This window comes from Aquarana catesbeiana, linkage group LG06 (assembly GCF_042186555.1).
Source record: "Aquarana catesbeiana isolate 2022-GZ linkage group LG06, ASM4218655v1, whole genome shotgun sequence".
Classification (NCBI taxonomy): domain Eukaryota; kingdom Metazoa; phylum Chordata; class Amphibia; order Anura; family Ranidae; genus Aquarana; species Aquarana catesbeiana.
Window position 1 is genome coordinate 411,574,813 of NC_133329.1, and position 27,504 is coordinate 411,602,316.

General features: G+C 47.1%; 1 protein-coding gene across 1 annotated transcript in view; it reads left to right on the plus strand.

Annotated features, from left to right (window-relative positions):
- Window positions 1-27,504, plus strand: part of KALRN (kalirin RhoGEF kinase) — a 231,188-nt gene that overhangs the window by 200,871 nt on the left and 2,813 nt on the right. Inside the window, 7 exon segments of the mRNA XM_073634491.1 lie at window positions 838-865; window positions 4,600-4,765; window positions 4,862-4,983; window positions 5,795-5,926; window positions 7,469-7,633; window positions 10,913-10,991; window positions 27,228-27,428. Coding sequence (XP_073490592.1) covers window positions 838-865; window positions 4,600-4,765; window positions 4,862-4,983; window positions 5,795-5,926; window positions 7,469-7,633; window positions 10,913-10,991; window positions 27,228-27,428 — 893 coding nt within the window.

Genomic DNA, 27,504 nt, shown 5'->3' on the forward strand with positions numbered 1-27,504 from the left:
TACCTACCCACTACCTGCCCACTACCTACCCACTACCTGCCCACTACCTGCCCACTACCTGCCCACTACCTGCCCACTACCCGCCCACTACCCGCCCACTACCTGCCCACTACCTGCCCACTACCCGCCCACTACCCGTCCACTACCCGCCCACTACCTACCCACTACCTACCCACTACCTGCCCACTACCTGTCCACTACCTGCCCACTACCTGCCCACTACCTGCCCACTACCCGCCCACTACCCGCCCACTACCTGCCCACTACCTGCCCACTACCTGCCCACTACCTGTCCACTACCTGCCCACTACCTGTCCACTACCTGTCCACTACCTACCCACTACCTGCCCACTACCTGTCCACTACCTGCCCACTACCTGCCCACTACCTGCCCACTACCTGCCCACTACCTACCCACTACCTGCCCACTACCTGCCCACTACCTGTCCACTACCTGCCCACTACCTGTCTCTGAGGTTTAGCAGGAGAAGCCACTTCGGTGCACTTTCTGTACAGCAACCATCAGTGATAGCTGTGACCCCACAATGGGGGGGGGGAGATTGGAACCCCTATTATTATTGTTATGTTATATAATATTGTTATTTATGGTGACTTGTGCCGGTATGATATTATGTATCTTGTATGTATAATATGATGTACTATGAAGATATCCTGTAGGTTTATTCGTAGACCTAGTATGAAGTGCATGCCGTCTCTTACATGTACACTAGATGGCGCTGCAATGCATCTTCTGCTATTCCAAATGATGATGACACGACAATACAAGAAAAATTCTGTATTATTTTTTTCTGACTTTTCTTCTGGTTGAATTTTTAGATCATCAATCCCAATTTCATCCAGGAAGGTGAGAGTTTGTTTTTTGTTTTTTTTGTTTTTTTGTAGTTTCATAAATTATTATTTTTTAAAAGAAGTGTATGTTCAAAAAAAGGTCTTCCTATGCGAAACCCCATAGAGATCCTGTGATTGATGTCTTGTTATTATTATTGATTGTTCATTTATAACTGATAAGAAGTCACCCCAAGGGGTCATTTTTGGGGATTTATATCTATTTTTGCCTTCAGTCCTGGGTGACAGCTGGACCTGGTTCTTAAATGTTTTTATTTTGGTGGATAAAGATAAATCTCTCTCTCTATCTCTCTCACCGGCCACTTTATTAGGTACACCTTGCTAGTCCCGGGTCGGACTCCCTTTGGCCTTCATTTTTGGTGGCGTAGATACAACAAGGTGTTGGAAATGTTCTTCAGAGATTTTGCTCCATAGTGATATGATAACATCACCCATCAAACATCAGTTGCTGCAGATTTGTCGGCTGCTCATCCATGATGCCAATCCCCCGTTCCACCACATCCCAAAGGTGCTCTATTGGATGAGATGTGGTGAGTGTGGAGACCATTGGAGTACAGGGACCTCATTGTCCAGTGGTGAGATGATTGGAGCTTTGTGACATGGTGCATTATCCTGCTGGAAGGAGCCATCAGAAGATGAGTACACTATAGTCATAAAGGGATGGACATGGTCAGCAACAATACTCAGGTACCCCATCCCCCACACCATTACACCCCCACCACCAGCCTGAACCGGTGATACCCCATCCCCCACACCATTACACCCCCACTACCAGCCTGAACCGGTGATACCCCATCCCCCACACCATTACACCCCCACCACCAGCCTGAACCGGTGATATCCCATCCCCCACACCATTACATCCCCACCACCAGCCTGAACCGGTGATACCCCATCCCCACACCATTACACCCCCACCACCAGCCTGAACCAGTGATCTCCCCTCCCCCACACCATTACACCCCCACCACCAGCCTGAACCAGTGATCTCCCATCCCCCACACCATTACACCCCCACCACCAGCCTGAACCGGTGATATCCCATCCCCCACACCATTACACCCCCACCACCAGCCTGAACCAGTGATCTCCCATCCCCCACACCATTACACCCCCACCACCAGCCTGAACCGGTGATACCCCATCCCCCACACCATTACACCCCCACCACCAGCCTGAACCGGTGATATCCCATCCCCCACACCATTACATCCCCACCACCAGCCTGAACCGGTGATATCCCATCCCCCACACCATTACACCCCCACCACCAGCCTGAACCAGTGATCTCCCCTCCCCCACACCATTACACCCCCACCACCAGCCTGAACCAGTGATCTCCCATCCCCCACACCATTACACCCCCCACCACCAGCCTGAACCGGTGATACCCCATCCCCCACACCATTACACCCCCCACCACCAGCCTGAACCGGTGATATGGGGCAGGATGGATCCATGCGCCAAATTCTGACCCCACCATCTGAATGTCGCAGCTGAAGTCCAGACTCATCAGACCAGGCAACGTTTTTCCAATCTTCTATTGTCCAATTTTGGTGATCTGTGCCAATTGTAGCCTCAGTTTCCTGTTTTAGCTGACAGGAGTGGCACCCGGTGTGGTCTTCTGCTGCTGTAGCCCATCTGCTTCAATGTTGGATGTGTTGTGTTTTCAGAGATGGTATTCTGCATACCTTGGATGTAACGAGAGGTTATTTGAGTTACTGTAGTCTTTATATCATCTGGAACCAGTCTGCCCATTCTCCTCTGACCTCCAACAAGGCATTTCCCTCCACACAACTGCCGCTCACTGGATATTTTCTCTTTTTTCCACCATTCTCTGTAATCCCGAGAGATGGTTGTGTGTGAAAATCCCAGAAATACTCAGACCGGCCCGTCTGCCACCAACAACCATGCCACGTTCAAAGTCACTTAAATCCCCTTTCATCCCCATTCTGATGCTCGGTTTGAATTTCAGCAAGTCGTCTTCACCACGTTTAGATGCCTAAATGTATTGAGTTGTTGCCATGTGATTGGCTGATTTAGCAATTTGTGTTACCAAGCAACTGAACAGGTCTACCTAATAAAGTGGCCAGTGAGTGTGTATATATATATATTGCTCTCCCTCTTTCTCATTTATATATATCTTTATTTTTATTTTTTTTTAGAACAAAATAAAGATTTTTGAATGAATTGTTATTTTTTTATGATAAAGTGTACAAAAATAAAAAACGTTCTCAATGCAAAGCATTCTCTGTTTGGACGAGGTGGAGATTGTTACATCACCAGCTCTCCACCTCCTTCAGTCAGAGAATGATTTGCATTCATTGGGAAATGCCGAGTGTTCCCTGAATAGAGCCCATGCTGAGTGAGTGACCTCCTGTGTTCAGGAAGCAGCAGGGAAGTCACTCAGGGCAGGACCTGGACACAAGGCGAAGATCATTGTAGCAGTGGTTCCAGCTTCTACAGCGATCTTCCAGGTATGGTACATGCATACAAACATTGGACCAAGCTGGGCAAATGTAACTTTGTAAAAATGACCATACCTGGAATTCATATTTAAAATTGTTCCCCAGGGGAGATCCCAGGAAAAAAAAGGAAAACCCAGTCCTGATAATGGGGGCATCTGCTGACACCTGAAACGCGTTGCCACATGTGTGGAACATATTGGACTATTTTTGGTGGAGTAAAACCTGATATTTGGACACTAATCCTGGGTGTGGCAAAGTCCAATTCTTATGTATTCCAATCCAAAGTGTTTTACACACAGCCAGCGTTTTGGACATCTAGCGGTCCAACCCAGGTGCTAAAGGCGCCCTCCAACAGGATCATTCCATAACCACTTGTATTAGCAGCCCTGATGAAGGGGGAGTCCTTAGTCCCCCCCAAAATGAGTTGGCCTCTTTCTATCGCTGAAATTTCAAATACAATACATTTATACCTACCTTTACTGGATACCGGGCAGGCCTGTACTGGCCATCGGGACTACAGGGAGTTTCCCGGTGGGCCGATGGCTCAGTGGGCTGGTTTCAGTGACAGCCTGTCAAAGTAATGGCTTTCTTGGTTCGCCCTCAACTTCACACAGTGATGTGAGAAAGATGAGAAAAATACAGAGGAGAATAAGTGAAATAGTAAAAGAGGTTAGTGAGGACTCCTTATGTTATGCTACTTATGTTTTTTTGCACAATTGCGTATAGTTTATATACTGTTTTTGTGCTTGTTTGCACAAATAAAGTGGGCCGGTCTGGATGAAGTCCAGGGCCAAATTTTTATCCCAGTCCAGCCCTGATACCGGGCGCTTCTTTACTTTCACTTCTTTCCAAACACACGTGGAGTCGACCATAAGGCCGTCCCCCCGAGGTAGCAGCCCAGGCCCGAACAGGGCTCGCCACCACCTTTTTTTTTCCAACTGGGTGCGAATCTCTGGAAACCAATTCTTTCCATCTGCCTATACCCTACATAACCTACAACAGTGACTGATCGAGTCAGATCTACACCTCCTCTTCTAAGCTACCTGTCCAATAGGGACTGCACCTAGTTTTACTGAATTTCACCCTAAACCAAGAGATCTGTCCTGGGATCCAACCATCAGCTCACCCTTTTCCTGGGAACCCAAAAAATATAAGCGGTTGGGAACTGTGACCACCTGTTGGTGTTTCTGCTGCTCCTCACACATTTGTTCTTCACCTTCCTGTAGACCACCCAAGTTCTGATTGATGTTTGTGGTTTTCGCAGTGGCTCCGGAGTTCCTCCTGACTCTGGTAGACATCATATGTGTTGTTGGCGACACGGTGACCCTACACTGCAAGGTCTGCGGCCGACCCAAACCGACAATCACATGGAAGGGCCCAGATCAGAATATTCTGGATGGTGACAGCAGCACTTACACCATGACAGCCAGGTGGGTTCCGGATCTACGGGGACATTCTGTCCGGTGTGTGTTGTTGTCAGTGGACACCTCTGACCTCGTAATGCTCATCCTTCTCTCCCCCTACAGCGAATCCGGTGACATTCGTTTAAAGATCTATAATCTGATGCCCCAGGACAGCGGGATCTACACCTGTGTGGCAACCAATGAGCTGGGTTGCACCTCTACCTCCGCCACCATCAAAGTACAAGGTACCCAGGAGCACCAGGGGCAAGGGGGGCAACAGAGCACAGATGCTCCAGACATGGTACCTGGGGGCATCAGGGGCAACACAGTGCAGATAATCCAGGCATGGTATCTGGCGGCACCAGGGGCAAGGGGACAGCACAGATGATCCAGGCATGGTGCCTGAGGACACTAGCAGCAACACAGTGCAGATGATCCAGGGATGGTACCTGAGGGCACCAGGGGCAAGGGGGCAACACAGCACAGATGAATAAGGCATGGTACCTGAGGGCACCAGGGGCAAGTGGGCAACACAGTGCAGAGGACCCAGGCATGGTACCTGGGGACATCAGGGCAAGGGGGCAACCCAGCATAGATAATCCATTCATGGTGCCTGAGGACACCAGGAGCAACACAGTGCAGATGATCCAGGCATGGTACCTGAGGGCACCAGGGGCAACACAGCACAGATGATCCAGGCATGGTACCTGAGTGCACCAGGGGCAAGGGAGCAACACAGCACAAACGATCCAGCGATGGTACCTGGTGGAGATATTCAATGGCCACCACATGGGCCCATAAGTCAATCAGCTACTGTCAGTGCTGCCTGTTGTGACCACTATTTTATCTAAGAAAAATTCCCAAAAGGTGGCCTGTTGGGGTTACTTAAGGTTGGGAACCTCTGCTCTAAGGTATTGCGGAGGAATCATTTTATGGTTGCATATCTTATCTTCCTAAGTAACCGGAATTCATAGATGGAGATGCTCTTAGAACTATTTTAACTAATTTGGAAAATCCACCATTCATCTGTGTGATCACCTTATGTGTCCCCTCCAGGTGTCCCCGGGGCCCCCAGCCAGCCTGTAGCCCAGGAGAGAAGCAGCTCCTCCGTCATCCTCCGCTGGCTCCCTCCATCAAGTACAGGGAACTGCACCATCTCCGGATACACTGTGGAGTACAAGGATGAAGGTACGGACTCCATACCTGCCAGTGGTCCCGGGATGGTCCCAGACTCTGGATAACTGTTCCTGGAAATGAATATGTTATATGAAACTTTGCAAATATGTTTTTTAAGGACTGAGGAGACATCAGTTACACACAATTTTGTATAAGCAGGGCTCTCTATTCTTCTCAGTATGAGGGCCACATGATATACTGTGTTTATAAATATTTGCAAGCAGAAAAATATCCCCATTAGAGCCCCCCCTTTACATCAGGGTCCCTGTCAGAGGGCCCCATTTGCATCAGGGTTCGCAACAGACTCCCCCTTACATCATGCTCCCCATCAGACGCTCCCCATCAGACTCCCCCTTGCATCAGTTTCCCCATCAGACTCCCCCTTGCATCATGCTCCCCATTAGACTCCCCCCTGCATCAGGGTCCCCGTCAGAGTTTCCCCCCTTTGCATCAGGGTCCCCGTCAGAGTTCCCCCCTTTGCATCAGGGTCCCCGTCAGAGTTCCCCCCTTTGCATCAGGGTCCCCGTCAGAGTTCCCCCCTTTGCATCAGGGTCCCCGTCAGAGTTCCCCCCTTTGCATCAGGGTCCCCGTCAGAGATCCCCCCTTTGCATCAGGGTCCCCGTCAGAGTTCCCCCCTTTGCATCAGGGTCCCCGTCAGAGTTCCCCCCTTTGCATCAGGGTCCCCGTCAGAGTTCCCCCCTTTGCACCCTTTGCATCAGGGTCCCCGTCATACTCCCCCTTGCATCAGGCTCCCCGTCAGAGTTCCCCCCCTTTGCATCAGGGTCCCCATCAGAGTTCCCCCCCTTTGCATCGGGGTCCCCGTCAGATTTCCCCCCTTGCATCAGGGTCCCTGTGAGACTCCCCCCCCCCCCCCTTGCATTAGGGTCCCTATCAGAGTCTCTCCTTGCAGAAGACTCCTCCCTTACATCAGGCTTCTCATCAGACTCACCCCTTGCATTAGGGACCCTGTCAGAGTCCCCCCTTGCATCAGGGCCCCCAAAAGATCGTCCTTTGCATCATGTTCCCTATCAGAGTCTACCCATGCAGCAGAATCCCCCTTGCATCAGACTTCCCTTCAGACTTCCTTCTAGGATCAGGGTTCCCATCAGAGCCTCCTCCCCCCTTTTACATTAGGGTCTCTGTCAAAGGTCCCCCTTTGCATCAGGCTCCCCGTCAGTCTCCACCCTTTTATCAGAATCCCCTCTGTAAGCTGTAAGTGTGGCTGTAGCAGCAATCATTGGTTTCTAGGATGCTGGTGGTCCTAGCAACCACTGATGGGGATGATGACAGTGGAACTAGGGGGACCCTGCACTGGAGACTGCCGGGCTGTGAGGAATTGATGGAATGGAATTGAAGCAGAGAACACAAGCGGCCTCTGCTGACTGTAATCCTCAGTGTGCGCACTTGGAGGATAGGACACTGACCCTAGCTTAGGGCCGGATAAAATCTTGCACTGGATGTGGCCCCGGGCCTTAGTTTGGAGACCCCTGCTTTACAGTAAAACATTTTAAGCTCTCCCTCCCTTTGTTGTAACATGCACTGTCTCCCCCGCAGGCTCCCAGGTCTGGCAGCAGTCGGTGGCCTGTACGCTGGATACTTACCTTGTACTGGAGGACCTGAGGCCTGGAGGTACTTACCAGTTCCGAGTCAGCGCCAGCAACCCCTGGGGCATCAGCCTGCCCAGCGAGCCATCAGAACCCCTTCGGCTGCCTGAGAACGGTAAGCTGGGACTCTGTCTCCTGTATTCCTCTATTACCAGTGTGCTCAGCATTAGATATCAGGACTTCATCATCGAATATTCGCCATTTTATGTCTGAGCAGCCAAGGGAGAACCTGGAACATTTCCTCCATAATATACCTTCTTGGTCAAAGTCCATCTGAAAAAACCCTCCAGTCTGAGAGCGGGGATGGTCTGATATCAGTCCTATGGGTGTCGGGGTCCATGAAATATCCAGAGCTCCTGAGGGCCACCAACATAGACTTCTCTGAAAGAGACCTTCAGGTCCTTTCATCCAAACCGGTCCTAGAATTTGGGAAACTTGGTGTATCTAAAGCCTGAACTTGTTTTCTAATTCTGGGTGGAGCAGGATTGGGTTTATTAGGTGAGAGTCCATCTCTCCAAAACCAAGTGGGAGGAAATCCCCATTTAGATATTTGTCACTAAAGCAGGTGTTCCCATTGGAAGCTTCCCCACCTGTTCAGGTGACAACCAACATTGCGGATCCTCCATTCTTTTCTGTATAAGAGACCTAGATTACCGGAGAGTGTGAATCTCCCTATTGGGGACACCGTGTTACCATTCGTGAGCCCTCTGCATCACCTCTATGTGCCGACTCCATCAGAAGAACAACCACCTTGTGTTGGGTCTTCACCTGCTGATGGTGCAGATGTTAAACCACCGATGTGAAATCCAAGGAAGGTCTGGGGGTGAAGCAGGAAAGCAGATGCTTGAGTGAGCAGAACCAGACATAAGGGGTAGGCAGAAGAGGGGGCCCACTTGGGTATCTCAGAAAGGGGGCACAAAAAGGGCAGGGCCTGCAACCTATGCTGCTGAAGTAGTTTACAGGTCATGGGGGTGTACACTTTGCCAAGTTCAAAGTCATGCAAACTGACCAGAGTCAGACAGAACCAGCTGTAAGAACCTGCAGTGTGGTGCAGGGGAAAGTCCAGCAGGGGTCAGCGGTGAGCACCTTGAATGTGGCTTTGCTGCAGTGCAGGAGACTGTCCAGTAGATGGCAATGAAGGACAGAATCCAGCAGCTCTAGGATTCAATCGTCTGATCGCTGTAAGCTCCATGCAGATTGTGATTTCATCTCTTCCTCGCTCCACAACTAAAACTGAACGTTTTTGGCTTCAGATAGGTCATACCATGAACCCCAGCATAGGTGTGAGCAGCCTATTGCATTAGGGTGTGCACTCCAAAGCTCAAACACACGGTACCAATCACTCACCGTGTTCATTCAGAAAGGGAAAGGGCCAGTACATTATATATTTTACAGGCCCCTTCATCCCCAAAATTCCCCCACTCATCCTAAAACATCCCCCCTGTGTGTGCCCACAGCAGCAGCCGTCGGCACTTGGTGGGGTGACAATCTGCACTGTGTACAGGGTGATTAGGAAATATACTGGGGGATGAGGAATGTGGGGGGTCTCTTTTCCTCATTTAGATTTTAGGGTAGGATACGGATATCATCTTTCTTCACTTAAATCCTCTCTCCAGGCCTTCCCTTTCAGTCTTGCACAGGTGTAGCGGCTCCTCTCCTGGACTGAACGGCTTCCTCTGATTTCACTGCACACTGTGAGCTTCTCACCATGTGCATTAGAAGCTGCAGCAAGTCAGATAGAGCCCCGCCTCATTTCCTGGCTGGAGGACACCCAGCATCATCTAGCTTTTTCTTCCCCAGCCTGACAGTCCCTGGCCCTGCTCCCTTTCATCCATTGGATTTCAGTTCTTTCCATCTTGGAGACCCTGCATCATATGTGGGCAGAGGGGTAACTAGAACCTTCTTGCACCTAGGCCTCAGTGCAAGAAACCATGAAGGCCCCCGACCCTTGCAAGGGGCCCTTTCCTCTGAGCCCGGTACCCTCAGCTGCACAGAATGAATGGACAGGAAGAGCTCTGTACAGAGGCTTCCAGTTCATTCACAAACTGAAGCATAGGAAACACAGTTACTAGGCTTCAGCTATGAATGGGGAAAAGGAAGGGTCTGGAGGCTAGGGCACTGTAAAAGTGTGTGGGGGGGGGGGAGTGTGACAGGAGCAGTGAACGGGGGGAAGCAGTATGATAGAGGGGGTATTGTGACGGGAGGGGAGCAGTGTGACAGGGGGCAGTATGATGGGGAGAATGTGGCAGGAGGAGGCAGTGTGACAGGAGACGGATACCTGGAAAGTGTGACAGGAGACGGGAGTGTGATAAGAGGGGGCAATGTGAAAGGAGGGGGGTAGTATGCCAAGTAGTGGCAGTATGAGGCGGGGCAGTGTGGCAGAAGGGGGCAGTGTGAAGGGGTCGATATTGTAAAAAGAGGGGTGCAATGTGGCAAGAGTGGGTAGTATGAAGGGGGCGATATTGTAACAAGAAGGGGGCAGTGTGATAGCAGGGGGGCAGTGTGAAGGGGGCAATATTGTAACAAGAAGGGGGCAGTTTGACAGGAGAAGGGTACCTGGTAAGTGTGAGAGGGGGGAGAAGTATGACAGAGGGGGGCCAGTGTGATCAGAGGGGGGGGGGGGGGGGGCAGTGTGATAAGAAGGATCATAGTTACAATAGGACACACAATATGCTGCACTTGCCTTACCTGGAGAGAAGCCTAGAGGCAAGCAGCATGAGCTGTAGTTGGGGGTGGAGCTAGGGGTGGAGCCGGCAGTCCTGGCATCTGCCGACTGCCAGAAACACCTAGCACAAGGCTGGATAGGAGGGGCGTCATGATATATAGCAGAACCGATGCCCTGCATTTTTCTCCTGCAGCTGCTGAATGCCCGCTTCTCCTCTCCCTCCCGCAGGCATTCAGAGGCTGCAGGAGCAAAATGCAGGGCATCGGTTCCGCTATATGCAGTCACGCCTGTTGTCACTCTCATCCAGGTGTAGACAACTGTAACAGGGGGGCTGCATGGGCCCCCTGAAGCATAAGGCCAGGTTGCAATTGCGCCCTTTGCGACCCCCTATAGTTACGCCTCTGCATGTGGGCATTATCCAGGGTGGTCTGCTTATAGGAATGCCCACTCCATCAGACTGGCACCCACCCACTGACTAATTTTGATATTTGCATAACTCTGTACAAAAATGAATGGAGGGAGACCTCTAGTGGCTGGTGTGATTGGAGCACCGCATAAGGAAGGTTCCGTTCCATCCTCCATATCACCTTCTCTTCTTCTTCTTCCTCCATATCACCTTCTCTTCTTCTTCTTCCTCCATATCACCTTCTCTTCTTCTTCTTCCTCCATATCACCTTCTCTTCTTCTTCTTCCTCCATATCACCTTCTCTCCTTCTTCTTCCTCTACAGACGCCAATACTGATGGCTCCACTGTATGCTGGAAGGAGAACTTCGACCAGATGTACGTGGAGCTGCAGGAGATCGGACGGTACGTCACATCGCACTTCCTTCTATATAAATGACGATCCCACCATGCTCAATTTTTATGTCTTTACCATAAAGCAGAACTCCGGGCAGACCAAACAATGTATTCTGTATGTAATGTATTCTGCATGCAGCCCACAGACTGGGAAAGGGAGGAGCTTCTTTAGCAGCCAATCAGACGTGTGCTGTGCGCATGTGCAGACAAGGAATGCGCTGGCAGGAGTAGAGAGTAGAGTGAGGACTCATCAGTCTGTTGTTGTTCCTTTGCTGTCCAATCACAGGGTGAGGATGAGGAGGTGACCAGGCTGTGCAGTTGCAGAAGAGAAAAGTCAGGTCACCTGGCTATGGTTTCTGGCAGAGGTGTGGGTGGGGGGTCATTCACAAAGGCACTCAAATGTACATCTGTACAGTCAGGATGAAAATTGCTGTATTTTCTCTAATATGTGTCGTTCTCTATTCATTAGTGCCACCTGGTGGCCATAATATGTTTTTTTCAGTACAATGATTCTTATTGGAATTTAAAGAGAGAACGGATACAAAATTCCCACGCAGGGGATATGAACATTAGACACAATGCTGGATTTTTGTAAAAACACAAAAAAAGATGTGTCATAGAGTATAAACTATTAACGAACAATGACCCACCGACCCAGGTCGGGGGGGGGGGGGGCAATGCATAGTGCCTGAGCCTTAGGACTCAGGGGCTAAGGTAGGTAAAGGGAGCAGACTCATCCGCCAGAAGTGGGGAAAACTAAACAAAACTGAAAAAAAAAGTGGAGGGACTGCTAATTAAAGTGGGGAACAAGAAGGCAGGAAGGAAGAACAGAGTGGTGGACAAGGAGCTCAGAGGAGAGGAGGAGGGTAGTAGGAGAAGGAGGAGCATAGGCAAGGAGCGGAGGGGAGGGACGTTCCCCCAGGCTGGGGGTTGAGGGGGATTATTTAGAGAGGCCTAAGAGCAAGATCACCACGGAGTCCACACTTTGAGGAATTTAGCATGAGTATCGTTGAGGATACTTGCCATTTTTTTCGTGGATCATGAGGGTCGTCAAGGTGCTCTTCACCACTGCAGACAAAACAGATGTTTTTTTTCCCAGGCCCTCGCTTTTGTGCACTTAGCAGTGATAAATAGGTAAGTGGACAATTTCTGCTAGCAGGAGAAGAAGCCCAGGATCGGACAATGAAGCAATGCTAGTTTGGCATCCTTGCAGATAGGTACGTGGAAAAGGGGGAGCAGGGAGTCTGAAGACCCTTGACCAGAATCCTGCCAGGTAGGGGCAGGACCACCAAATATGGATTTTGTCTCCTCCCTTACCACAGCCCTGGAAGCATCTATCACTATCGGATGGGGTCGACTTGGCAATGTGGGCCCGGGATCCAATACCATTGGAGGAGGACCTTATAGGCTGCCTCCAACTTGGCCGTATTTAAGGAGCACTTTGCTATGCTAAACAAGGTCTTGCTACAATCTGCAAGGTCAATTTGGGGATAGGTCCCGCTCCCACTTAAACACATAGGGGACAGAAGCCGAGGCGCTACTAGAGTTGAGGGAAGAATATATCCTAGAGATGGTGCCGGGGGCACCTGGGGAGTGCAGGCAAGTAGGCAGTTTTTTGATATGGGAAAGTGTCATGGCGAAGGAAGGAGATCCAGTGCCGCAGCTGAATATAGAATTAGACCGAAGGATCTTCGCGGGTCTCTTCAATAGAAGACCATGTAGGGACAAATGTTCAGAAATGCCTCAATGGAGGGAAAAAAAATGTATTGTGGCCACTAGATGACACTGATGATTAGGGATGAGCTTCGTGTTCGAATCAAACGCATGTTCGACTCGAACATCGCCTGTTTGGTCGTTTGCCGAATTACGAACGATATGGGCCGTTCGCGTCAAATTCGTGTGGCGCGTCACGGCCCATAATTCACTGCAGCATCGCAGTGCATTGCTGGCTGATGATTGGCCAAGCATGCACTATGACCCGCATGCTTGTCCAATCACAGCGCCGTCTGTACAGAGAGCCGTAATTGGCCAAAGCCAGGGTGGCTTTGGCCAATTATGGCTCAGGGGGTTTAGTACACGCCCCCACACTATATAAGGCCTCCTGCACGGCGGCCCTGTGTAGTGTGTTCCGGCGTTGAGAGATAGAGAGAGAGAGAGACAGTGTCATTTGATTTAAGTTAGATAGAGTAGGCAGGCGAGTCAGTTAGCTGCACTTACAGTGTATTGTGTATATATACACATCCTAGGTGGTGTGTGTGTGTGTGTGTATATATATATATACATATATATATATATATATATATACACACACACACACACACACTGTATTCAGTTTAGCTAGATCCGTTCTTGTTATTCTCTTCCTACTACTGACAGGCAGGCAGGTGTTTTTACAGTATTTACAGCTACCTGAAGAAAATTGCTGGTGTTCTTCTGATCCTATTAGTTCTATTAGCTACAGTATTTACAGTTGGTGTAGTGCGTCCTCTGTACAATGTTTAGCTAAAGCTACCTGAAGAAAATTAGTGTTCTTCTGATCCTATTAGTACAGTACCACAGGCAGCTGCAGTATTTACAAGTTAGTGTAGGGCGTCCTCTGCAGTGTGCACCTAAAGCTACCTGAAGACAATTGCTGTTGTTCTCATACTAATAATACTACAGGCAGGCAGTTGATTCTGCTAGCTGCAGTATCAGTGTATATGTATATATGTATATATATATACATCCCAGCTTTGTGCAGCTACATCTCACTGCAGGCCATTAGCATGTCTGGAAGGCCAACAAGGAGAGGCAGACAGTCGCAAGCCAATAAAAGAGGGCAAGCAGGCTCTGTGTCTAGAGGCAACAGTGCTGGTCGTGGAGACGGTGCATCCTCATCAGCATGTGGCCGTGGGACACGCTTGTCCTTTTTTTCGGCAGCTGGCCGCCTTGAGCCGCAACATGCGGAAGACTTGGTCGAGTGGATGACCAAGCCGTCCTCATCCTCCTCATCCTCTCTCACCCATGCTCGGGGTACTTTGTCTGGCAAAGCAGCTGCCAATGCGGCCTCTTCCCTGGGCTCAATGGCATCAGTGACTCCTTCCCTAGCCCCACCATGTCCTCCTGAGGAGTCCCCCGAACTGTTTGACCACAGTGTTGGGTACATGCCAGCTTTGCTCTAGTGATGAGGAGGGAGGGGATGATGAGGTCACTGACTCCACGTGGGTGCCTGATAGGAGAAAGGAGGAGGAGGAGGTACATCACCAAGGAGGCAGGATGCCCTCCAGGGGCCAGCTTAAGGGCAGCACACTGACTGCACCACACCGCAGAGCTCCGCATGTGCAGGGCGCTGCTGTCTCTGCACGTTATTCCAAAAGTTCTTTGGTGTGGGCCTTTTTTAAGCCGAGTGCATCAGATCGCACCGCTGCTATTTGCAACATATCTCAAGCGTATCTCTCGTGGCCAACACATCTCCCACTTGGGCACCACATGCTTGACCAGACATATGTTGACCTGACATATGTTGACCTGCCATGCAGTTCGTTGGCAAGCGTACCTAAAAGACCCACAACAAAGAGGACCTCTCCTTTCTCCTCATCAGCTGGGATCTCCAACCCCACTATACCTTCAGTCTTCTCTGAGACCTGCACTGAGAGGAATGAAGGTGTAGAATTAGGTGTGTCACGGCCAAGTACTTGGGGGCAATCTGCTATCGGTACACCAACATCAGATTGTACCAGGCAAATTTCCCTGCCCCAGCTGCTGCACCGCCGAAAGAAGTTCGCTCCCAGCCATCCACATGCCCAGCAGTTGAATGCTAGCTTGGCTAAATTGCTAGCACTTTAACTGCTGCTTTTTCAGTTGGTAGACTCTGCCCCCTTTCGTGAGTTTGTGGAATGTGCGGTACCTCAGTGGCAGGTTCCCAAACATCACTTTTTCTCACGGAAGGCGATTCCGGCTCTCTACTGGCATGTGGAAGGCAATGTCTTGGCCTCGCTGGACAGGGCAGTCAGCGGTAAGGTGCATATTACCGCTGACTCATGGTCCAGCAGGCATGGACAGGGACGTTACCTATCTTTCACCGCGCACTGGGTGACTCTTCTGGCAGCTGGGAAGGATGCAGGACAGGGTGCAGTAGTGTTGGAGGTTGTTCTGCCACCACGCCTCCAAAATGCTACTACTGGTGATTCTGCCACACCTTTCTCCTCCACCCCCTCCTCTTCTTCTTCCTCCATGGCCTCCCCCGGGGGGGGGGGGGGTAATTATTGGCTCCCCCTTCAGATTGTGTAAGTTTTGCCCACTTACAAAGAAATGAAAGGTCTATAATTTTTATCATAGGTGTATTTTATATGATAGAGACAGAATATCAACCAAAAATCCAGAAAAAACACATAATACAAATGTAGCACGGACCCCCGAAGGAGCTGCTGATTTATTTGGGCCTGTGCTCTGCTTTATTACCCCTTTAATTTATCTGCCATCAATTTGTTCATCATCTCTGCCATCTGGGACACTTGCATCTTCAAGGTGTCTAACTCAGACATGAGATTCGATGACCTGCTCAACATCTTCATCATCTTGGTCATCTCTCTTTGCAGCTGAAGCGTCAGCTTCTCCAGTTCAGGGTCGCTCCCCCTGCTTTGTTGGATAGGTAGGGACCAAGATATCGTGTCAGTGGTCGCTCTCAGGACCCTGCGGGCGAGTTCTTCTCTGCACCTCTGAATTGCAGCGTCAAGGTCCATACTGGTGCCAAGGGGTAACTTGGGGGTTAAATAAAATCAATTGTGCTCACGCTAAAAATGTGAATTGAAAAAAATATGAATATATATAAACTGAGTATAAAATATAAACTAATTGTGCAGAAATATTAAACCATAATTAGTATGCTAATAAAAACATACATGTAAAAATATATATATATAACGTGCAATCCTTATATATAAAATTCACAAAGTGCATCCACATAAAAGTGCAATCCTTATATAAAATGCTGAAAGTGCATCATGCATGAATATAGACCTAATTAATAAGTGCAAATCCTGTGACAATCAAGTGTCCAAACAAAATACGATCAGCAGATTCAAACTGAAACAAAGAAGTGCAAGAAAACAGTGTCCATGAATGAAGTGTTCATCAAGCTTCTCCTGAAAAGTGTCCAAATCACAACAAGCTGGATGTGCTCTCCCGTGATCCCCCACTTGTGCTTGCGCTCACCTCTATTCGTGTGACACGGTAGTTAAACAGTGTCAAAACACGCATTGGGGCCACTCCTGGGCTCACTCAGGATGCAATGATGTATGTCCAATCCTCACAGGTAAAACATCATTCATAAAAGAGAAAAAGAAAGCTCCATGGTGTAATATAGTAAGGGATTTATTTAAAGTAAAAGAAGTTCCTCCAGGAGGGTACTCACAGTATGCAGGTGCTACAGTGCACCAAACTATACAGGTGTATTTCGTTTAGCAGCGGCTCGTATGGCGTGCGGTGTGGTGTATATTCCTCTCCTTCCCTGCTGACAGCTCCGTCCTTCCCTGCTGACAGCTCCGTCCTTCCCTGCTGACAGCTCTGTCCTACCCCTCCCCTGGGGAGGGGTAGGACGGAGCTGTCAGCAGGGAAGGAGAGGAATATACACCACACCGCACGCCATACGAGCCGCTGCTAAACGAAATACACCTGTATAGTTTGGTGCACTGTAGCACCTGCATACTGTGAGTACCCTCCTGGAGGAACTTCTTTTACTTTAAATAAATCCCTTACTATATTACACCATGGAGCTTTCTTTTTCTCTTTTATGAATGATGTTTTACCTGTGAGGATTGGACATACATCATTGCATCCTGAGTGAGCCCAGGAGTGGCCCCAATGCGTGTTTTGACACTGTTTAACTACCGTGTCACACGAATAGAGGTGAGCGCAAGCACAAGTGGGGGATCACGGGAGAGCACATCCAGCTTGTTGTGATTTGGACACTTTTCAGGAGAAGCTTGATGAACACTTCATTCATGGACACTGTTTTCTTGCACTTCTTTGTTTCAGTTTGAATCTGCTGATCGTATTTTGTTTGGACACTTGATTGTCACAGGATTTGCACTTATTAATTAGGTCTATATTCATGCATGATGCACTTTCAGCATTTTATATAAGGATTGCACTTTTATGTGGATGCACTTTGTGAATTTTATATATAAGGATTGCACATTATATATATATATTTTTACATGTATGTTTTTATTAGCATACTAATTATGGTTTAATATTTCTGCACAATTAGTTTATATTTTATACTCAGTTTATATATATTCATATTTTTTTCAATTCACATTTTTAGCGCGAGCACAATTGATTTTATTTAACCCCCAAGTTACCCCTTGGCACCAGTACGGACCTTGACGCTGCAATTCAGAGGTGCAGAGAAGAACTCGCCCGCAGGGTCCTGAGAGCGACCACTGACACGATATCTTGGTCCCTACCTATCCAACAAAGCAGGGGGAGCAACCCTGAACTGGAGAAGCTGACGCTTCAGCTGCAAAGAGAGATGACCAAGATGATGAAGATGTTGAGCGGGTCATCGAATCTCATGTCTGAGTTAGACACCTTGAAGATGCAAGTGTCCCAGATGGCAGAGATGATGAACAAATACACGGAATGAAACGTGGTGAAGTGTTTGCTGCTTTAAATATAGTTGTTTTACTCCTTAGAGGCATTGGTCCACTTGTGGCTCGCAAGAACCCCACCTGTTTGTTTGTAACTCGGGGGTTGCTTGCAGAGTCACAGTATCCTGGATGAGCCCCCACGTGTAGCATGGACCTCCGAAGGAGCTGCTGATTTATTTGGGCCTGTACTCTGCTTTATTACCCCCTTAATTTATCTCAGTCCCCCTGACACATCTGTGGTGTAATAGTGTGTAGTCAAGACAAAACCTTAATGGCAAGTTCACAGTACACAATGTAATATACCTGTTTGTCTGTACCTTGGCCTCCACTTGCTGAATGATGCAGAGGAAACAACACTCACACAGTTGTACTTGAATAATAACCTTTTTTACTGTAATTGCTTTAAAGGTTAAACACTACAATGGTTGTACTGTCAAACCAACATAGTCCGACAGTCAACTGAAGCTTATCTTACAAAGATATTATACAGATATAAAGTGTCTGAAATAACTTGTGAGTAATGTAATAAAGTAAATAGGATAACTGTCAGAGTAAATTGATCTCACTATGAGCACTATCCTATTCTACGTGCGCTTTATAACTATACTAAATCAGAGATTAACCTGATAAAATACAATACAATATTTAGAGAGCTCCCATAGTTAGTATCACATTAACCTTAATATGGTAAAGGAACACAAGGCCTTGTGTTTTATTAAACAGCCCTTCTTTTCTTCTGCTAGCAAAGAATAAAGTGAATTTGTAATCCAAGGGTTAATGACTCCTGATCAAAGTAGGCTGAAATATAGAAGCAAAGTTCTGGTCCAGCAGCACTGTAACTATCTCTGATGCCAATGACACAGTACCAACGCTTCAATGAGGTACAGGCCAGAAGCCTAATATTAACTCAGTCTAATCCTCTTGACTTTGCTTGTGGGACTATGGGTCCCAGCAACTCTGTTTTGTACAGATGAATGTCAAGAAGCTTTTGGGCAACAGCCCTCTCACCCAACCAGGACAGTGTTGTCAGAAGGTTCCGTTCTGATGTACAGGGTTCTGTCTCCGGCCGGCCAGCACTGCTGCGCTGCTCCGCTCCACACAACGAGACGCTCCGACACACTCAGATGTGTCCAAGAGCCCTAAATTGGCCGCTCCCAGTTTTTTTATAATCTTCCCACAATGCAGTTCTGTTCTCCTGATGTTCATGGGAGTTAATAGGCATTATGGGTAGGTCAAGTTAATGTCCATATGTAAACAAATAAAACACTTCCATGTCAACTTCTTAAATGATAGAAAATAAAGTTGCAGTCCTTTCATATTTTGGCCACTAGATGGCGCCAGATGCTAAGATATAACACACATTAAAAGTAAAATAAGTATTTGATCCCCAAGCAAAACATGACTTAGTAGTTGGTGGAGAAACCCTTGTTGGCGATCACAGAGTTCAGACGTTTCTTGTAGTTGGTGACCAGGTTTGCACACATCTCAGGAGGGATTTTGGTCCACTCTTCTTTACAGATCTTCTCTAAATCCTTAAGGTTTCTTGGCCGTCTCCTGCCAACTTGAAGTTTCAGCTCCTTCCATAAATATTAAATTGAATTAAAGTCTAGAGACTGGCTAGGCTACTCCATGACCTTAATGTGCTTCTTCTTGAGCCACTCCTTTGTTGCCTTGGCGGTATGTTTGGTTCATTGTCATGCTGGAAGACCCATCCATGACCCATCTTCAGTGTTCTGGCTGAGAGAAGAAGGTTCTCATCCAAGATTTTACAATACATGGCCCCGTCCATTGGCCCCTCAATGCGGCAAAGTCGGCCTGTACCTTTATCAGAGAAACCGCCCCAAAGCATCATGTTTCCACCTCCGTGTGTGACTGTAGGGATGATGTGACTGTAGGGATGATGTGACTGTAGGGATGATGTGACTGTAGGGATGGTGTGTGACTGTAGGGATGGTGTTCTTAGGGTCATAGTCACCACTTTTCTTCCTCCAAACACGGTGAGTCGAGTTAATGCCAAAGAGAAACATTTTGGTCTCATCTGACCACAGAACTTTCTCCCCAGTCCTTCTCTGAATCATTTAGATGTTCATTGGCATGACTGTACATGTCCCTTCATGAGGAGGGGGACTCTGTGTTTGGAGGTAGAAAAATGCTGACTATGACCCTAAGAACATCATCCATACAGTCACACACGGAGGTGGAAACATGATGATTTGGGGATGTTTCTCTGCTAAAGGTACAGGCCGACTTTGCCCCATTGAGGGTCCAGTGGACGGGGCCATGTATTGTAAAATCTTGGATGAGAACCTTCTTCCCAGAACACTAAAGATGGGTCATGGATGGATCCTCCAGCATGACAATGGCCCAAAACATACCGCCAAGGCAACAAAGGAGTGGCTCAAGAAGAAGCACTTTAAGGTCATGGAGTGGCCTAGTCAGTCTCCAGACCTTAATCCTATAGAACATTTATGGAGGGAGCTGAAACTTCCAGTGGCCAAGCGACAGCCAAGAAACCTTCAAGATTTAGAGAAGATCTGTAAAGAAGAGTGGACCAAAATCCCTCCTGAGATGTGTGCAAACCTGATCACCACCTACAAGAAACGTCTGACCTCTGTGATCACCAACAAGGGTTTCCTCACCAACTACTAAGTCATGTTTTGCTTGGGGATCAAATACTTATTTTACTCACTGAACTGCAACTCCATTTATAACATTTGTATCGTGTTTTTTTTTTTTTCTGGATTTTTGGTTGATATTCTGTCTCTATCATATAAAATACACCTATGATAAAAAATGATAGACCCTTCATTTCTTTGTAAGTGGACAAAACTTACACAATCTGCAGGGGAGACAATCATTATTTCCCCCACTGTATGTATAAACCTCCAATGTATAGATTCAATCATATTGCCCGATTCTATGAAGAAAGATTCAACCAGAACACAGCCGTGGACAGCGTGCGTTAAGATGGCCACACACACACATATTGGTTTTGATTATTCAGTCGATCTTGTGATCTGCCTGAAATGATCGAACTGAAGAATCGTTAACCGCACACCTTCCATTGTATCGAGTTAGTGAGCTCTTTGATTCTGGCAAGTCGATTGGCCGTGGAAGAAGTTTGTCGATTTACTTCGTATCGGTTGAATGAATATCTGCGCATGTGTTGGAGAACCAATTGTAATATAAATCGAATATGTTTATTGTTTTTAGTTACATAGTATTGCATAGTTACATAGTAGGTGAGGTTGAAAAAAGACACAAGTCCATCAAGTCCAACCTATGTGTGTGATTATGTGTCAGTATTACATTATATATCCCTGTATGTTGCGGTCGTTCAGGTGCTTATCTAATAGTTTCTTGAAACGATCGATGCTCCCCGCTGAGACCACCGCCTGTGGAAGGGAATTCCACATCCTTGCCGCTCTAACAGTAAAGAACCCTCTACGTAGTTTAAGGTTAAACCTCTTTTCTTCTGATTTTAATGAGTGGCCAAGAGTCTTGTTAACCACATGCTGACCAGCGCACGACGATATACGTCGGCACAATGGCACGGCTTGGCAAATGGGCGTACAGGAACCTCCCCTTTAGGAAGCGTCATTGTGGGTGCGCGTGCGCCCGCCGTGTGCACCGTGACCGCGGGTCCCGTGGACTCGATGTCCACCGGGTGCCCGCGATCGTGTCACGGACCCGCAGAACAGGAAGATGCCTTTGTAAACAAGGCATTTGATAAAACCATAATAAAAAATTGTAGCGCATATAAATCAAATGTGAAAAAAGCACAAACAGTACTCCTAAATAGTGTCACCATCAATAAAATAAGTGACTCGTGAATCACTAAACATGAGATATGTATATAAAGTCCATCAAGTGAATCAATAAATAATAATAATGTCCCACTGAATGAAGATGGATAAACATGAAAAACAGTTGATGTTCTAACATAGGCAGAAGCTTGAATCCACAGGGAGAACGTATCAACCGGATGTGCAAATCGTGGTAAAGATAGTGTGTGGAAAACTCTTACCAGATGTAGTGGATTCCCTTGTCAGCGACCGGGAATCACATGGGCAGGGTGCCACTCAGGGCGTTGGAAAGGATATCCCGACGCTCAAACCCTCCAGGCTGGACTCTGCGTGGATCTCCGGGGGCCACCAGGTAGGTCCTCACAGTGGATAACCAGATCACGGATCAGAGGAAACAAGACATCTCCCATGGGGCTGAAGTAAGAGCTGGATTCTCATTCAGATGGTATGATGGAAAAAGAAAACCAGAGAACCAATGCCGCCCAGAGGCCCGAATTGGTTCTCTGGGCCAGGTACATAGATGACATCCTCTTCCTATGGGATGGGGACCGAGCATCCCTGGATAACTTTATGAATACCCTCAACACCAATAATAGGGGGATATCTTTGAGTTATGAAGCTAGTACAACCATGGTGCACTTTTTAGATCTGGAAATTTTTGTTGTACAACAACATCTTGAGTTCCGTACATATTTTAAACCAATGGGTTCATTCTGGTCGATAGTTGCCATCGAGAACAATGACTTCAATTTTTAAGACTACGGCGTAACTGTACTAGAACTTCTGACTTTTTATCACAGTCCCATGTCCTTAGGGGCATATTTCTTGAAAAAGGTTATGACCCTGACCTTTTGGTTATGACCCTGATCTCCAGGGGCCACCAGGTAGGTCCTCACAGTGGATAACCAGATCACGGATCAGAGGAAACAAGACATCTCTCATGGGGCTGAGATAAGAGCTGGATTCTCATTCAGATGGTATGTGGAAAAAGAAAAAAAGGCCTCCACATAGTGTAGATGAAAAATAGGATGTTTTTTTATTTCTAAAAAGCCTGTTTACAATAAAAATGTTATCACAATATAAAAACAAAATGGGCAACATGGAGGATGCTGAAAAATCCCGACGCGTTTCGACCCATAGGTCTTCTACTGGGGCATGAAACATCCACTCCAGGTTGCCTTATATTTATAAATAAAATGCTTAGTACAGACCAATTACAACAAATAACAATCGGACTCTCTCATTAGATAAATGGGGTCACCTGATCTTGCCTTGCTAAACATAGTCAGGAAGTAATCATCTGATTTTCATTGGATGTATATAGTCAGATGATTCAGTACTGACTGACAGAAATCTGACTGAACCAATCCTCACAAACTGTGGAGTTCACTGGCGAGCCACAGCCACTAGTGATAGGTAGATTGAAACTAAAGACATCACATTGAGATCTTCCATTGCTGACACTAAAAAATGGCTTAAGACTGCAGAGGTGCACAGAGCCAACCCGGGCCCGAGTGCTAACAAATAGGCGGATCAGACGGCCAGTCAGAATCAAGACCGGAAGTCTCGTCCGAACGGCCGCCCCTCCACGTGTCAAACAAAGGGAAATGACGTCAGGCTCAAGTGCGCGCCTGACGTCTATCCCTCGTCACATGATCCAATACGGAAACACCGCAGGGTCAGAACGAGGAAACATGTAGCGAAGAGGCCAGGCCTGAAGCCACGTCTGGCACTCCTCCCACATCCCTATGGTGGCTCCGCTCAGCCAAAAAAGGGAATCGCGCAACACGCAAGGGAACCATCTACAACGTTACACTGCGCATGCGGACTCCAACCTAAACTTTAGAGTCATCCAATCCGCAACGGAAACCTACCGGGGTCCAGAAGGGATCGCATGACTCCAAAAAGCCGTTCCACAACTGAACGGCACGTAAGGGTCCCGTCATGACCCCTGGGGTCCCCTGATGGGGAAAATGACACCCAGGTCACGCCAGGGTGACCCGAAAATAATTGAATGAACAAGGGGGTTTTTCAAAAATTCATGCTGAAAAACACACATATATCTAATAACCTGAAATAAACATGTAATAAACATCCAGAGAAGTGAAAATGTAGAACTCTCGGAAATAGCTTCCTGTGATAAATGTAACTAGAACAGAGTAATGAAAAATGTGTTGGGAAAGGAAATTAAAAATATGTAAATGGAAAAAAGGGGAAGGGTGAAGTATGTGTACTGACAAGAAATCTCCAAAAGAGGAAATCTCTCCCCAGGGCCTTCTATGGATGCACACATATCGCCATCAATCTTGAGTGAGTGTAAATATCTGTCAGTGGATACACATAAATCACCTACACCATGAGTAATTAAAAGTCAATTGAAACGTGGTGAATCCAAATATGGGGATTAATTGAGAAATTGAAAAATGGAAAAAAGTTTATCAACACTCAGGACGGGTTGATAAAGGAGTTGAGGTCCCACTCCACGTTCAACCCAAACGGGAAGTAGGACCTCAACTCATATATCCAATACGTCTCGATGCGTGAAACGCCTCGTTATCGTGACTCCCCCCTCCAGTGCGGGACAAACCTATCAATAACTTAAAACAAAGTTCCCGTGGGATCTTTATTATGGCACTCTAAATAGTGGCGCGGTACTGTATGTTTGTCTTTGCCCTTCTTGATCCCGGCCACATGCTCGTCGACACAAACAGAAAAGGTTCTAATCGTGCGGCCAACATACTGCTTGTGGCAGGGGCAAGTCAGTAGGTAGACAATATACTGTGAGGAACAGGTAGTAAAGTGCTTCATATGGTATATGCGAGAAGTGACCGTAGACTGAAAAGTAACACTCTTGCGTTTTCCTCCAATATTATGGAGACACACCTTGCACTTGAGGCAAGGGTAATAACCCTTGCATTCCTGAAAAAAGGAAATCTTCTTGGGGAGGGTCTATTACATTTGGAGCAATTTGCCCCTGAATAGACCGGGCACCCCTAAAGACAACAGCTGCTTGTTCAGGTAGAACTGAACTTAACAGTCTGTCATTTAGGAGTATTCTCCAATGTTTTTTTTTACAATGGCTTTGATCTGTTTAGACAGAATGGAGTGAGTGGTGAAAAAAGACCACTTTGATTTACACTCGGAAGTGGTTTTAGAGCGTTCAATCAAAGTGGAATTTCTTTCAGTAAGTAAAGCCCTATTGATTTCCCCATCCAAAAGGGTCATAACCTTTTTCAAGAAATCTGCCCCTAAGGACATGGGACTGTGATAAAAAGTCAGAAGTTCTAGTACAGTTTTGCCGTAGTCTTAAAAATTGAAGCCATTGTTCTCGATGGCAACTATCGACCGGAATGAACCCATTCCGGTCGGTAGGTTTAAAATATGTACGGAACTCAAGATGTTGTTGTACAACAAAAATTTCCAGATCTAAAAAGTGCACCATGGTTGTACTAGCTTCATAACTCAAAGATATCCCCCTATTATTGGTGTTGAGGGTATTCCTAAAGTTATCCAGGGATGCTCAGTCCCCATCCCATAGAAAGAGGATGTCGTCTATGTACCTGGCCCAGAGAACCAATTCGGGTCTCTGGGCGGCATTGGTTCCCTGGTTTTCTTTTTCCATCATACCATCTGAATGAGAATCCAGCTCTTACTTCAGCCCCATGGGAGATGTCTTGTTTCCTCTGATCCGTGTCCTGGTTATCCACTGTGAGGACCTACCTGGTGGCCCTTGGAGATCCACGCAGTGTCCAGCCTGGAGGGTTTGAGCGTCGGGACATCCTTTCCAATGCCCTGAGTGGCACCCTGCCCATATGATTCCCAGTCGCTGACAAGGGAATCCACTACATCTGGTAAGAGTTTTCCACACACTATCTTTACCGCGATTTGCACATCCGGTTGATACGTTCTCCCTGTGGATTCAAGCTTCTGCCTATGTTAGAACATCAACTGTTTTTCATGTTTGTCCATCTTCATCCAGTGGGACATTATTATTATTTATTGATTCACTTGATGGACTTTATATACATATCTCATGTTTAGTGATTCACGAGTCACTTATTTTATTGATGGTGACACTATTTAAAAGTACTGTTTGTGCTTTTTTCACATTTGATTTATGTGCGCTACAATTTTTTTATTATGGTTTTATCATTGTTGTCACACTGTATGTAGCTGCTTTTTCTTTGTTTTATATTTTTTGATAGCGCAGTGTTTACTTTCACTATTTGTATTTAAACAAGGCATTTCCCCGCTCTGCCTAGTGACATGACAGAGATCACTGCACCCTGTCATCGGGAGTGGTGATCGCTGTCATGTCCTAGGTAGCCCCTCCCCTACCCCACAGTTAGAATCACTCCCTAGGACACACTTAACCCCTTGATCGCCCCCTAGTGTTTAACCCCCTCTCTGCAAGTGTCATTTATACAGTAATCAGTGCATTTTTATAGCTCTGATCGCTGTATAAATGCCAATAGTCCCAAAGTGTCAAAAGTGTTCAATGTGTCTGCCATAATGTCGCAGTCATGATAAAAATTACAGATCGCCGCCATTACTAATAAAAAAAAAAAAAAATTAATAAAAATGCCATAAATCTATCCCCTATTTTGTAGACGCTATAACTTTTGCGCAAACCAATCAATATACGCCTATTGCAATTTTTTTTTTACCAAAAATATGTAGAAGAATACGTATCGGCCTAAACTGAGGAAAAAAATTGTGTTTTTTATATATTTTTGGGGGATATTTATTATAGCAAAAAGTAAAAAATATTGCGTTTTTTTTCAAAATTGTCGGTCTTTTTTTGTTTATAGCGCAAAAAATAAAAAGACCGCAGAGGCGATCAAATACCACCAAAAGAAAGCTCTATTTGTGGGGGGAAAAAAGACATCAACTTTGTTTGGGTGCAACGTCGCACGACCGTGCAATTGTCAGTTGAAGCGACGCAGTGCCGAATCGCAAAAAGTGCTCTGGTCAGGAAGGGGGGGTAAAATCTTCCGGGGCTTTAGTGGTTAAACTCCCTTCCGCGGAAACGTTTTATCCCTATTGTGGGGTCACCAGTACGGTATTTGATTGTTGATCATGTTTTCAATCACTAAGTATGTGTTGCATATTTTAATGAATAATAAATCATTTGTTGGTGATCTCTTGTACCTTTAGGCCCCTTTTCACACTGCAGCGGCTTGAAAGTCGTGCGATTTTGGCGCGATTTCAGGGAATTCCCGCGTAAACTTGTCGGGCCAAAGTAGTGCAGGGACTACTTTGAAGATATGAATGGTACTCATTGGAAATCATGGGGTACGACGTGTCATGCGACTTTGAAGTCGCAGGACAAGTCGCACAAAGTGTGAAAGGGGCCTAAATCCCCAATGCGATACTCCCAACGCACACGTTCCCGCACAAACGGCTGGAACCGACTGCAATCATGAGAAGGAAGTATCACCAGCACACAAGGATCTCCAAAATTGGGTCCAAAATTTTAATCACATAGTATCAAAATAAATAAATAGAAGCGACGTTTCGGAGCCACGCAGGACCCCTTCATCAGGCTTGTGATCATATGCCTGATGAAGGGGTCCTGCGTGGCTCCGAAACGTCGTTTCTATTTTTTTTTTTTTTTTTTGATACTATGTGATTCAAATTTTGGACTCAATTTTGGAGATCCTGGTGTGCTGGGGCCCAAATCCTTCACAAATCTCTCTGTGTGTATGGCCGCCATTGTGATCTGTTTGCACCTCCTTTGCTGTGATATTATATGATCTCCTCCATCTCTTCACCTGTAATTGCCCCTCTCCCCCCCCCCCCCATAGGGGTCGGTTCTCGGTGGTGAAGAAGTGCGTCCAGAGGAACACGCGGAAGGACGTCGCCGTGAAATTCGTCAACAAGAAGCTGAAAAAGCGCGAACAGGCGTCTCACGAGGCGGCTCTGCTCCAGCACCTCCAACACCCGCAGTACCTCACCCTCCATGACACCTACGAGTCGCCCAGCGCCTACATCCTCGTCCTGGACCTGTGAGTGGGGGAGGGAAGTGCAAAGCTCTGAACTCCGCTTTTAGATTGATGATCTTATTTTTAATGTTTCTCGTTT